This window comes from Chinchilla lanigera, unplaced genomic scaffold (genome assembly GCF_000276665.1).
Source record: "Chinchilla lanigera isolate Chin_1 unplaced genomic scaffold, ChiLan1.0 scaffold00126, whole genome shotgun sequence".
Lineage (NCBI taxonomy): Eukaryota > Metazoa > Chordata > Mammalia > Rodentia > Chinchillidae > Chinchilla > Chinchilla lanigera.
The window spans coordinates 77,706-90,316 of record NW_004955527.1 but is presented as its reverse complement, the minus strand read 5'-3'; the positions used below and the strand labels follow the sequence as shown (position 1 = coordinate 90,316).

Sequence of the window (12,611 nt, the reverse complement as noted above, 5' to 3'; positions counted from 1 at the left end):
AAACGACAAAACATATAATTTGTTCCACATTATGCACATTTCACTGGCCAAAAAGGATGCCGTAAGACAACTCTGGTTCACTAATCATTTACCAATTAACCAAGACAATAGGATATTCAGTTTGGCAGGCTCATATTCACCCAGCCCTTTCTGTGGCCTGAACTGCTGACAGGACGTCTAGAAATACAAAGCTACATTCACAGAACCACAGAAGAAGCTCAAGTGTGAAGCTTCCAACATCAGACATCCATCAGCAGTCACAGCAGACCCAGGACTTGGGTGGACACTAACCTTCAAAGTCACATTTCTCTCAGTGCTAAACCGAAAGAATGGAAAAAATGATAAAATGATGTCTGTGGTGAAAATAACCAAACTACACAAAAATATTGAAATATCAGTCAGTTTTGGAAACAAATATTCAATAGACTGATTAAACCACAGAAAGAAACTTCTGGTAGAAATGGCCAATTATCAAATAGCCCAAAGTCTCACCAGGCCTTTAGGATCTTACCAGGGCTGTCACATTCTTGTTCTCCTTCCTCCTCACTGTATTGAGCTGGGACCCTGCTGCAAGGAGGGCTGTCAATGCAGCATAAAGTTCATCGTATTTGACAGGCTTCGAGAAAAGAACTTCACATGCCTAATATCAAGAAAGACAATCATTTCTTATTTTTCGAAATATCTTTTCTGACTACCCCTGTACCATCACTTAACCTCAGGATTGACAAAATACCTCCTTAAACTGCACTTTTTGTTTTCTCTTTGCTGCAGATTCCACTTTCTGGGACCTCACTCAGTTTTTGAACTACTGTGAGCACACAAGTGCAAACTTTAAGACAAAAGAGAAAGACAACTATTTTTGTCCATTAAAATATTTGCACAGGACAAATGCTAAAAAGACAGTCTTCAGATATAACATGTCAGAGATGACAAGCCCTACCGCAAAAGTGCAGCCAGCAAATAAATCTCAAGGTAACATTTTCTATACAGCAAAGGCTCAAATCCTAACACACACTAAATTCCATCATTACAGAAAGTAATTCCCTCCCCCACCCCATAATGCTGATTTAGTAGAGACCATCTGGGCCCACATGTAGAATGGGGTTTTAAAGTCCTTAGTACCACAGAATCAAGTCGGTTCAAATCGTCCTCTGAGGCTTCTGGGGACAGGACACAGTAGAATCTGGGTTGTGGAACAGCATCTGGAAAGCAATGTGCTAGTGAGATGAACAGTTTCGTACACAGCTCAGTCTAACAAGCATAAATGTAAAAATTTTAGCACATTTCTCAGCCCTGGTACTTCTGATACTTGGGGCCAGAAAATTCTCTGCTGTGAGAGGCTGCCTTGTGCACTGCAGGTTTAACACATTTCCGGCCTCTACCCACTGATGCCAGCAGCAGCCACCTCCCCTATCCTCCACCAAACTGTGACAACCAAAGCATGTCTCCAGACATTAGCAAATGTCCCCCGAGCAGGGCAAAAACATTACACTTGAAACCATTCTTCTAGGAGTCAACTAAGGTGCTCTATGATTAAGTTAATCAATTACATCATTACACGGAATACATTTTAAAGCCTGTTTTCCCAATATCTAAGGTACTAATAACAGGTGATAGTTAAGACTTCATAAAAGTTAGTATCTAATAATTCTCTGGATGAGAGTAAACATACTATTGAGTAAACTCAAGAGATACCTCATCAGAATATCAGACAACTGCTACATGAGAAAATGCAGATAATATAGTGTTCCCATGATTTTTCAGCACAGTTTATCACCAAGGCCTTAAAGAAAATTTAGCTTATGGGTTAGAACCACATCCCTATGGAAAAATTAAATTTAATCACTGACAGTGAGAAGAATGCATATACTGTGCCCTATGGCCAGACAAAAGAATCCCTAAATTCTGTCTCAATTTTAAAATATAAACAAATATGGGGTATGTGGGAGTAATATCTGAAACTGTCTTGAATGCACAGATGATCTGCTGCCCATAAGTTTTAAACTAAAACAAATGGCCAAAGATCCTCTAGAAGTCACCAAGTTTCATATTTGACCCTGCCAATGAGAATCAGTAAGTTGATTTCGTATTGATAAACATCTTTCTCACCTGATGAGAAATGCTTAGACCAGTTTTCTTCTACTTCTTTAAACCCATGATAAAGAGGGGTGGTTGCTCTGCGGCTGCTGCTATCTTGGGATCCATTTGCCCACCCAAAAGGAGGGCTCAGCAGGTTATGCTGCACCTTTTAGAACAAGAAAACTCAAATTAAGAAGGATGCACAGTCACTGTTCTGCTTTTTACTTCAGGCATGACATGCAGGCTGGTATATCAAAGCCTGGAAATTCAACAAACCAAAATGAAGTTTTAAAAATTCTCTGTCACTTATTCTGGAGAGCAATTTTTGGTGGAACTTAAAGGGAACACGGCTCAGTGAAACATTTTAAGAAATGCTGAACACAGTGACTCTTAAGTGCTCTTTCATCCTCATTTTGGATTCTTAGAAGAGACTCTGCCAATCCATAAAATTTACTGCTTGACCATCATTCAGCTACTAATAAAAACTCTTCGAGAGCTGATGTTCAAAACACTTTATTAAACAATATTCAAAAAGAACACCTGAGAAGAGACTGTAATCCAATTTTAATATATCAAATCAAGTAATCTCCATTTATCACTTCTGGGTAAAGTGCAGGTGCACATAAGCAAATGCCAGTGATTCCTAATTCCACCCTTAAACCTACACCAAAGACCAAAAATGAGCAGGTCATTTCAGCTTTGGATGCTAATGGCTAAGAAGAAGGAAAGCCCTGGTAACAGTAAAATGGAAACAATGTGTGGGCTGATACCTGCTCAAACAGATACACAGGGGCTTTGGAGTACTGATGGAGCAGATAATCGAAGATCAAAAGGAGGCGAGCCAGGATGAGGGGCACAGAGCGCATCTGGGCATCCATGCTGACACTCAGCTCCTGGATGATCTGGACAAACAGGGTCAGTATAGTCCGCCGGCCTTTCTCGGAAAGGTGGTGGAAAATGAGGAGAAGCAATTGTAAGTGTTCTACATTCAGATCTTCCGTCTCACTGGGCACCACCCCTTGCAGGGCATTCTGCTTCATTGTAGACAAAAACCTACCACAGAAAAAAGGAGATTACTGGTGGGAAAATGCTCCAAGTCCCCCAAGGTTATAACTTAATCAAGCACTAGAACAGTTAAACTTCTTAAATCTACGTATTAAGGTAACAATTTAAGCAGGAAAAAAATTGCATGGTAAAGAAAAGCTAAACTCTAAAATCTGCCTACAAAAACTGTCAGACTCGGCCGCAAAAACATTTCTAAAAGCTTTAAGTTCTCTCAATTATCACAGTAATGTCAATGCCCCCTCTGCCATTTGTGACAACGGAAAGAACTATGAGGTCCCCATAAGATGCCGGCGGTGTTTTTCATTTAATAAACCTGGGCAGACAGAACCAATTCAATTATTTTTCTCTACATTTTTGCTATTACTTTGATTTCTTCTCTCTTTAGTTAGATAGAATCAGAACCTGCCCCAAATTCTATAATTTAATTCTAATTTTCATAGTTTATACTACAGGTCATAATCATTACATTATAACAGTTCCAAATAAATCAGGCCATATAATAATAAAAAAGAAATTATAATATTTGAGAACTTGTCAGAAGAGACTTAATGCAAAAAAAGGAATGAACATAGCCAACTATCTCCATTCCCCTGGGCTATCAGAAAAGAGATTTGTGTTTTAATATGGGCGCCCTTCCTCGTGGCACCCACCCCACCAGCTCCCAGCCTCTCCACAAGATTTCACTAGGAAAAATATAGTGGGCCTCTGGCATCCAAGAAGGTTTATGATTTCTTAAATCTAACACTGGAGCTATTTGATCCTAAAATGGGGAACAGAAAAGCAAAGCCTTTTAGGAAAACAAACTGCTTTGAAGACTCCTAACCATGTAAACAAAAATGGCAAATACAGGTCCATCTAGGGAGGATTTAGATGATTAATCTGAGCTTCCCCCAAGGAAACAAATTCTTTAAAATTTATCCAAAAAGTCTGCAAGTCCCTCTTAAGTGGTATCATGTGGAAAACAAAATAACCAAGGACAGAGCTGGCTTTCCCTGCTCCCTCTCTTTCAAAAAAATCAGGTCAGAAGGCTGGGGATATAGCTCAGTGGCATAAGCACCTGCCTGGCAAGTACAAGGTCGTGATTTCGATCCCCAGTACCGCAAAAAAAAAAAAAAACAAAAAAAAACAAGGTCAGAATAAAATTGGTTATGCATAGGATTCAGGTTCTAACAATTATAGCCAAATCTCTAATGTGCTATAGGAAGATTCTGTTTCCAGACCACAGCTGGCACAACTGTGTTTTTAAAAGCGTATCTTCCCACAACTCCCCCACCGTTCTTCTTCCCTTCCTACTCTAAACACATCATCATAGTAACATCTCAAAGACACAGATTAACTACAAAGACGCCAAACAAAAACAGTAAATAACTTTCTCTATAGACCTTCTCACGTAGTCACCTTACCTGTCCCAGACTTTAAGGCATTCGGGGACATCGGGGTCTCCTTGTGTGCTAGCTTTATGTTGCCAGATGAGCAGGAGGCGTGAAAGCACGGACAGGCCTTGAGGGTGAATGTACAAGGGCCAAGGACCCTCAGAAAAAGGGGCAACTCCCAACTGCTGCAGCAGTGTGTTCTAATGTAAAAGACACAGGAAATCATTAGGAAAAGGGCACAAGACAAGGCCAAAAGTTACTCATGCTCTACACTATTTGCTGTTTAACACTGGACAGAGTAACAAAAGAGTAACCAGAAATTCAGATTTAGAAGGGGTTTGGAGAAAAATAATTTAGTTCAACGAAGGAAAAGAAACATAAATGAAAAATTAACAATCTAACCCCATAACATCTACAAGTTTAGTGTCCGAAATGAGTTCCAGAAAGCTGCTTTGAGATAGCAGAATTAGGATAATTTTCAAAATGGAGAGAGCATAATGAGCTGATCCCCTTGAAAGAAAACTTCCAGAACAACTGTAATAGCTGATGGTTTTTCTTTACTTACCTCAGGAAATAGGTTAAACTTCTAATTCCACCAAATTAAATTCTATTCTTATACAATACCCTTGATGGTTCCATTCCTTAGAAGTAAACATTATCTGAGATGCCGCAGATCTCAAGAGCAGTTTCCACACACTGGGCAGTTAACACAGGCCAAGTGCTGAGCACTGTAAACACACTTTCACATGGAATGCAAAAGGCAGTGATGGGAGGGAGGTACTCTGTGATCCGTGTCACTAATGAGAGAGGCTGAACAACACAAGCAAAGCCAGAGGTTTATTCAAACCCACTGCCATAAATGACCGCTCAGCTCGAGTCCAAGGAAACAATTCTTAAAAATTAACTGTTCCCGAAGCATGGAGGTGCAGGTCTGTAGTCGCAGCACTTGGAGGAGGCTGAGACAGCACACTGTCTCAAGGGCTGGGGATGCAGTTCAGGGTGGAAGGCACTAGGTTCACTTAGGGGGAAGCTAATTAATACTTGAGCTAGGGTGTGGCTCAGTAGAATAGCACTTGCCTACCATGCATGAGGCCCCAGGTTCTACCCTCAGCAAAGAGAAACAGGAAATTAACTGTAATACAATTGTAAGGATGAGAAAAATTGGAGAATAAAAACTAAATATTCAAGGGATGGGCAGCCATAAATATGGATGATGGGTAATACATACTCTTTATACTGCTGGTATGACCATAATTTTTTAAATTACAGCTTTTGTTCTTTTTCATCTTGGTGTCAGCTTTTTAGACCTCAGAGCCATAAGAAATACACAAACATTTCACAGGAATCTGGTTTTGAACAATGAGGCAAACCAGTGGTTGGCTTTCTGAGACATACAACTTGCTGTTGCCTCAGCCACCGACAGTGCTAATGACAGGTGTCTGCTACCACGCCCAACAGCAACTAACACCTAGGAAGTACTTGTACTATGTGCTAAGCACCTTTTCTTCTTACCTTTTTTTGTGTGGTAAAGTATCATACTATAAAATTCAGTATTTGAACCATTTTTACATGTACAAGTCTGTGGATCTAAACATTTTTGTGTAACCTTCACCACCATCCACCTCCAGAACTTGTCCATCTTCAACTGAAGCTATACGTACTCCTTTCTCATTTCCTCTCCCTAAATCCCTGGAAGCCACCCTTCCACCTCCTGCCTCTCTGACCCTGACTGTGAGCAGAAACACACAGGACCCATCCTTTACTGACTGGCTTACTGCACTCAGGATAGCATCCTCAAGGTTAATGCAAGTTGTATCATGTGGCAGAAAATGGAGACATAGTGTTCCAATTTTTTTTTTTTTTTTTTTTTTTTTTGTGCTGCCGAAGCGAGCACAAGCGACCTTGTTTATCCATTCAAACACCAGTGGCCACTGGGCTGCTTCCCCCTTTAGGCTACTATGAATGGTACTGCTATGAGCATGAGTATACATGAGTATACAAATAAATGTTCAAATCCCTGCTCTCATCTCTTTAGTGTATTTGGGATGGCTGAACCATATGATTCTTCCCCCTGTACTGAGGATTGAACTCAGGGCCTTGTGCATGCCAGGCAAGCATTCCACCACTGAGCCACACCCACAGGCCATATGATAATTCCACATTTGCCATTCCATTTTTACAACAGACAGCACCACTCTATATTCCTTCCAGCAATGCACAGGATTCCACTCTGTTTTTTTGATAAAAGCCATCTCAGTGAGTGTGCTGTGGTACCTCTACGGTTTTAAGCCAGGCACTATTTTAAACACTTCTGTATTAATCCATCTAACAGCCACTAATGCTCGGGACCTCCATCTTCTCCAGCGTATATCCAACTATCACACTAATCTCAACCTCCACAGTTCTGGCACTGCAGGCGTGTGCCAGCACACCTGGTGTCTCCACTATTTCAGCTTCTTGTATGGAGCTCAAGATGCCTCACAAGTTGGCCTAAACTACTGGTCACCCTCTCTCGCTAAACTCATTTTACCATGCGGTGCTTAATTTTGATAGTGCCCCTTCACTGCCTACTTGGCCTTCTAGCATTGCCCATCCTTTCTATAACGCAGCACACACCCCAGCTTCTGTGAAGTCCTCCTCTCCAACTCCCACCACCACCCTCTCAACCTAGAAACACCTTCCCTCTTCGTTTAAACATCACTCCCACTTCTTCCATTTGGACACCCGACCATTGGTATTGAATTAGCTATTTCTGTACTGACCAAACTCTATCCCTAGACAAGTGCTTTTACTTCACCTCTGGTTACCTCAGAGCTCTTAGCAAGGTATTATGCTCCTCGTGGGTGCTAATAAACACTTATTAAAGAGATAGCCTTTCAATAAGAGATACCCAAAGATCTAGTGATGCCTGAAAGACTGTTAACACCTTCCTAGACTGCTTCATTAGACAAATGTGAAACAGACTTTCTGCAGAAAGTCCACCTGCATGTTCAAATGCTATTGGTAAGCGAGTTGTAACTTCTTCTCTAAGTATTGAATAGCCTACAGGTTTTACTCAAAACAGAGTCCTTGAACCCAACAGCTGACAAAGACCCAACTTAGGATACAACGCACGCTTGTTTAGATTTACAGCCTGGGGGAACACTTTATGAACCTTCCTTGGGGGACACTCAGGCACCTGAGTAAGGTGATTTGCACATTAAACAACATCTAAGTAGAGAGATTCGATGGCAGATAGAGGAATTATCCTCAACTTTCTTCCACCATGATGAAGTTTTAAAAAAAAGTTTGAGGAAAAACTTAAAACCCCATTTTGAAGACGAGATGGAAAAAGAGGTCTGAGGGCTCCCTTTGCCCTCCCATCTCTAGTCAGAGCAACAGGGTGCATGTCTGCACAGTGCTATGGTTACTCTTTAAATGCTAAGAGGGCAACATCATTATAAGCCCTCTTACGGGCTTTTATTTCCTGAAGAAAAAAAGCTTTCTCTCTATTCTTTGAACAACTTTAGATAGGAAAACTTTTTGAGCCTTCCTTAAATAAGAACTGACATTGGCAAGATCCCTGTTCTCATATAGTCTAAGAAGGTACTGCAGGCTATGTGCTAACTGAAACATTTTTTTTATCTTAGGTCAACAACCTTTCTACTCAATTTATAGTTTCTTTCATGCCAAAATAAAATCTTTTACATAATAGTAGTGAAGAATAAATGATTTTTCTTTTTTGGGGGGAACTGGCAATTGAACTCAGGACCTTGCTCCTGCCAGGCAGGTACTGCACCACTGAGCTATATGCCCGGCCCCAAAATGATCTTTTAAATTAAAAAAACAAATAACAGCTGGTGTGGTGGCGTACACCTATAATCCCAACACTTGGGAGGCTGAGGCAGGAGGACTGTTGCAAGTTCGAGACCAGCCTGGGCTACAAAGTGAGCTCAAGGCCAGCCTGAATTGCATAGTGAGACCCTGTCTCAAAAAGACAAAACTAACTACATAAATAAATAGCAAAATAAGGAACCTCCCAAGGAATGTGGGATTATGAAAATTTTAATCTCTTAAAAATAGCCAACTCTAATCAAGAGTTAGATTTTTGGTGGAAATGAAATAAATGAAACTAATGGTTTGGATGGAAAAGAAGTTGGGAGTGACAGACAGTTATTAATTCTTAACTAAAATTCTAGAAACTCTGAGTTATGTATTGTCCGATAACAGTTCCTCATGAAGAAAATAAATATGTTTATAGTGGGGAACAGAGGGTGGGAAATAGTCTCCTGGATTTTATAGTTTTGGGACAACACATGCCCTTAAATTATATCCTGTTTCTCTTTTTGGGGGGTGGGATTACTGGGAATCAAACTCAGGACCTTGCACTTGCCAGGCAGGCACTATGCCACTGAGCTATACCGCTGGTCCTATATCCTATTTCTGAAAATGTGCTGAAATAATCTTTTCTTTCTTTCTCTTTTCTTTTTTGAAACAGGGCCTCACTATGTAGTATAGGCTGGCCTTGAATTTATTTATGTAGCCCAAGCTGGCCTTGAACTCATAGCGATCCTCCTGGCTCAGCCTCCCGCGTGCTGGGATTACAGGCATGTGCCACCACACCTGGCTGAAATAATCTTAAGAGTTATAAAAACATTTTTTTTAAATCCTCTTGGAAAATTACTGGGAAACCTAATTCAATTTTATTGATTGCTGTGAGCTCACGACCAGCCTGGGCTATATAGTGAGTTCAAAGGCAGCCTGGACTACATAATGAGACCCTGTCTCAAAAAATAAAAAGAGTTATTGAGGGAGAGTATATCAGGGTAATAACAAATCCTCAGAGAAAAAAAGTTCTTTTTTCCTTTGTAGTGCTGACTGAACCTAGGCCCTTGCATCTTCTAGCCAAGTACTTTGTTAATCCCACATCCCTCCAACCCCAGAATCTGCAGTTCTGACAAATTCCTCAGGAATCCTTCTGTACACTCAAATGGAGAACCACTAACTTTGACCATATGAAGAAATTAATACTGCCAAGTGTTGGGAAAGGATGTAGACTCACATGATCTCTGATACATTATTGGAATAAAAATTGGTGCAGCCACTTAAGACAGCAGAAGTCACACATTCTATCATACAGCAATGTACTCCTGGTTACACTCCCAGAAGAACCACTTGCCCATGTATAACAGCAGACATGTATACAAAAGATCACAGCAACATCTGGAATAGCAGTAAAACTTGGACACAATTCACACGTACTTCAGTAGATAAAGTGGTGCTGTCACAAACAATGCCTCTAATTAAGGCATGGGAGCACATCAAGATTACCATATAGCAGTCCAAAAAACTACAAAATACACGTGGTAGGTAAATTTTGTCACGACATTACCACCCTGTGGTACCTCAGTTTATGAATTAATTTATTTTATGATCTGAGGGAAGATGGCTGCATTTGCGTTTGTGTAGGGAAGATGGCCGTGGTCATGTCTGCCACCCAATGCAGTTTGCCAACCAAAGCAAAATTTTGCCAAATGCTTTTGTTTGTTAATCAAATTGTTTGCAAACAAAGTGTTTGCGAACTGAGGCATTACTATATAGTTAAGTGAAAAAAAGAAAGCCTGAAGGTTACATACACCATGACACCATTTGCTACAAAGCTAAAAGCAAATTTTTTAAAAATGTAAGAAATACACATATATATGGAACTATGGAAATGAGGAACTTGAGATGTGGGATTTAAGATGCCAGTTACTGCAGTGGGGAGAGAGAACCTGAAGAGTAGAAGGTCACAGGCAAGTTCCTAGACTCTGATTTGGTCATAACACTTCAAGTAAGAGTACAAACGACACCATATGTCTCCTATAATTTGATTACAGTATTCTTTTAAATTGCAGTACTTTTTTTTTTGCAGTGGCAAAGATCATTTGAAAAAGTAAAAGTGAAGAATAAGGGAGAAACTGGCTCTGCAGAGCAAGCTTGGGCCAAGTAAGAAAGGAAAACCAAGGTAAAAATACACCCTGGAGGACATAGGGCAGACTATCGGGAAAGCCATGACACCCTTAAAATGCATTTTAATTTCTATTTCTTCCATTACTATTAACAAACATTTTTGCTATGTTTCCTGACCATTTGTATTTCCTGTTTCTATAAACTGCCTTCTTGTGCACTCTGTCCACTTTTCTTCTAACATAATCATTGAGTTTGTTTCTGTGGGAAGTTTTTCTTTAAGCTTACTGTCTTGGAGGGGAAAGGACACAATTTCCTTTCTTTTGAAATGACCCTAATTAAGGTAGGGGGACACCTCAGAGGATCTCAATGCTCTTTCAAGTAAGGTATTCAAAGGACACAATGTTCTCTTTATTGTTTTTTTGTTTTGTTCTTTGTTCTTCTTCCGGTACCAGGAATCGAACTCACGACCTTGCACTTGCCAGGCAGGCGCTTTGCTGCTGAGCTGAATCCCCAGCCCCAATGTTCTCTTTAAAGATAGAAAAAAGCTCAGCTCCAAGGAGCCAATATAAAGAGTTCCTGGCCTAAGTGGCCACACTGCACACAAACCTGCAAGTTTGGGGACTGAAGGTCAGAAGTCACCAGACAGTGGTTGAAGTGATAGAGAGCAGCAGCAAACTCTTCATCTGAAGAACCTTAAGGCAGATGGAAAAGAAGTTATTCAGCAGCTATTTCAAGCATCACATGATACACCACTAGCTAAACTCCACTAGAAAAACCCACCAGGCATATGGCCTGTCTACTGACCCTTAAGTCCATCCTTGTCCACCTCCTTGATGATACTGGCCAGGGTGGCCATATGGTGCTCTGAAAGAGACACACTCAAATAGTTTCGGATGAAATTGTTTCGAGAGTTCAGCATAGAAGAGGTGATGAAGTTCAAAATGTTGGAAGCCAGACCTAAGAACTAAAAGGAAAACAACTGGTGTCAGGGACATAAGCCCTGGGTTCCCACAAACCCTGAATACAAACAAAAAATATGCCCTCAGGTCTCATGCAGTAAATAAAGAATCAGATTTGTAAGCTACTTATAGTGGGACTGTTTATGAGTCTTTTCCACATAATTGTACCAGTTACACAAAAGAATACACCAATTTAATGCAACAGACTTCAGAAAATACGGAGAGAAAAGTACGTAAAATGTTATCAGACCTACACTAAGAGCTTTAAAAATATTCTTCACGGCGACCTTAGAAACAGGTATAATCTCTCCTACATGAGGAGACACAACTAAAGCCTGGGAAGTTCAAATTCTTGCCCAAATCAAGTAAGTGGCAGTAGTAGGATTCAAACCTACCCGAATTCTAAAGACTATTCTAATAACAATCAACCAGAGGGCCATATAGCTCAGCAGCACAGTGCCTGCCTGGCAAGCGCAAGGTCCTGAGTTTGATTCCCAATACCAAAAAAAAAACACAATCAGAGAAGGAATACCAGAATTCTGTTATCTAATGTAATATAATCAACACACATAAATCCTAAGCAAAAATATACTTAAACATTCTAGTTAAACACCAACCTAGAAAATGTTTTAGTTCAAATGCTCTCACAAATGCTTCCCTCAATTCCTCCTCCCCCGAAAATTCAGAAATTCACTCTTACCAACTCAGGATCTTTGCGACTAGCCAAAATGTTGCCCTTCTCACCAGAAGCCTGTTTACTGGGGCTTTTAACACGAGGCGAGCTTTCCAGTGGAGGGGGAGGCGGCGGGGGTGGAGGTGCCACTTTCTCTTTACTGGGAGAGATGGTCTCCTCAAACCACTGCCCCAAAATAGGCTCGCTGTCATCATCTGAATAGAGAAGGGAAAATTTATTTTACTGGCAATAAGCCAAACATTTTCCAAGTTTATCCTTCTTATGAGCTATAAACCCCAAGATGGTAAGATCGTATCTTTCTTAATGTCTCGTATTTCTCTCACACTTAGCTATGAAGAATCTGAGATACTTATCTTTTTCACTCTCTAAAGAAGGAGGGAAGGTTAGTCTGACCCTGTTGTTTATTAGAACACACTTCAGTTTCTCTCCTAAACTACAGATCTATGACAACAGCCAAACCAAACACCTCGCACTGGACCTTCAAGTTGCACCGGGAAAGCAGAGAGCAGA

At 40.6% G+C, this 12,611-nt stretch overlaps 1 protein-coding gene across 8 annotated transcripts in view; it reads right to left on the bottom strand.

Annotated features, from left to right (window-relative positions):
• Nucleotides 1-12,611, bottom strand: part of Ubr4 (ubiquitin protein ligase E3 component n-recognin 4) — a 128,393-nt gene that overhangs the window by 95,411 nt on the left and 20,371 nt on the right. For all 8 annotated transcript variants that reach the window (XM_013507391.1, XM_005409791.2, XM_005409792.2 and 5 more), the window contains exons 15-22: nt 12,108-12,295; nt 11,253-11,412; nt 11,055-11,140; nt 4,548-4,717; nt 2,850-3,132; nt 2,110-2,245; nt 1,123-1,202; nt 512-640 (exon numbers count right to left, since the gene is read on the bottom strand). In XM_013507391.1, coding sequence (XP_013362845.1) covers nt 512-640; nt 1,123-1,202; nt 2,110-2,245; nt 2,850-3,132; nt 4,548-4,717; nt 11,055-11,140; nt 11,253-11,412; nt 12,108-12,295 — 1,232 coding nt within the window. The remainder of the gene's footprint in view (nt 1-511; nt 641-1,122; nt 1,203-2,109; nt 2,246-2,849; nt 3,133-4,547; nt 4,718-11,054; nt 11,141-11,252; nt 11,413-12,107; nt 12,296-12,611) is intronic.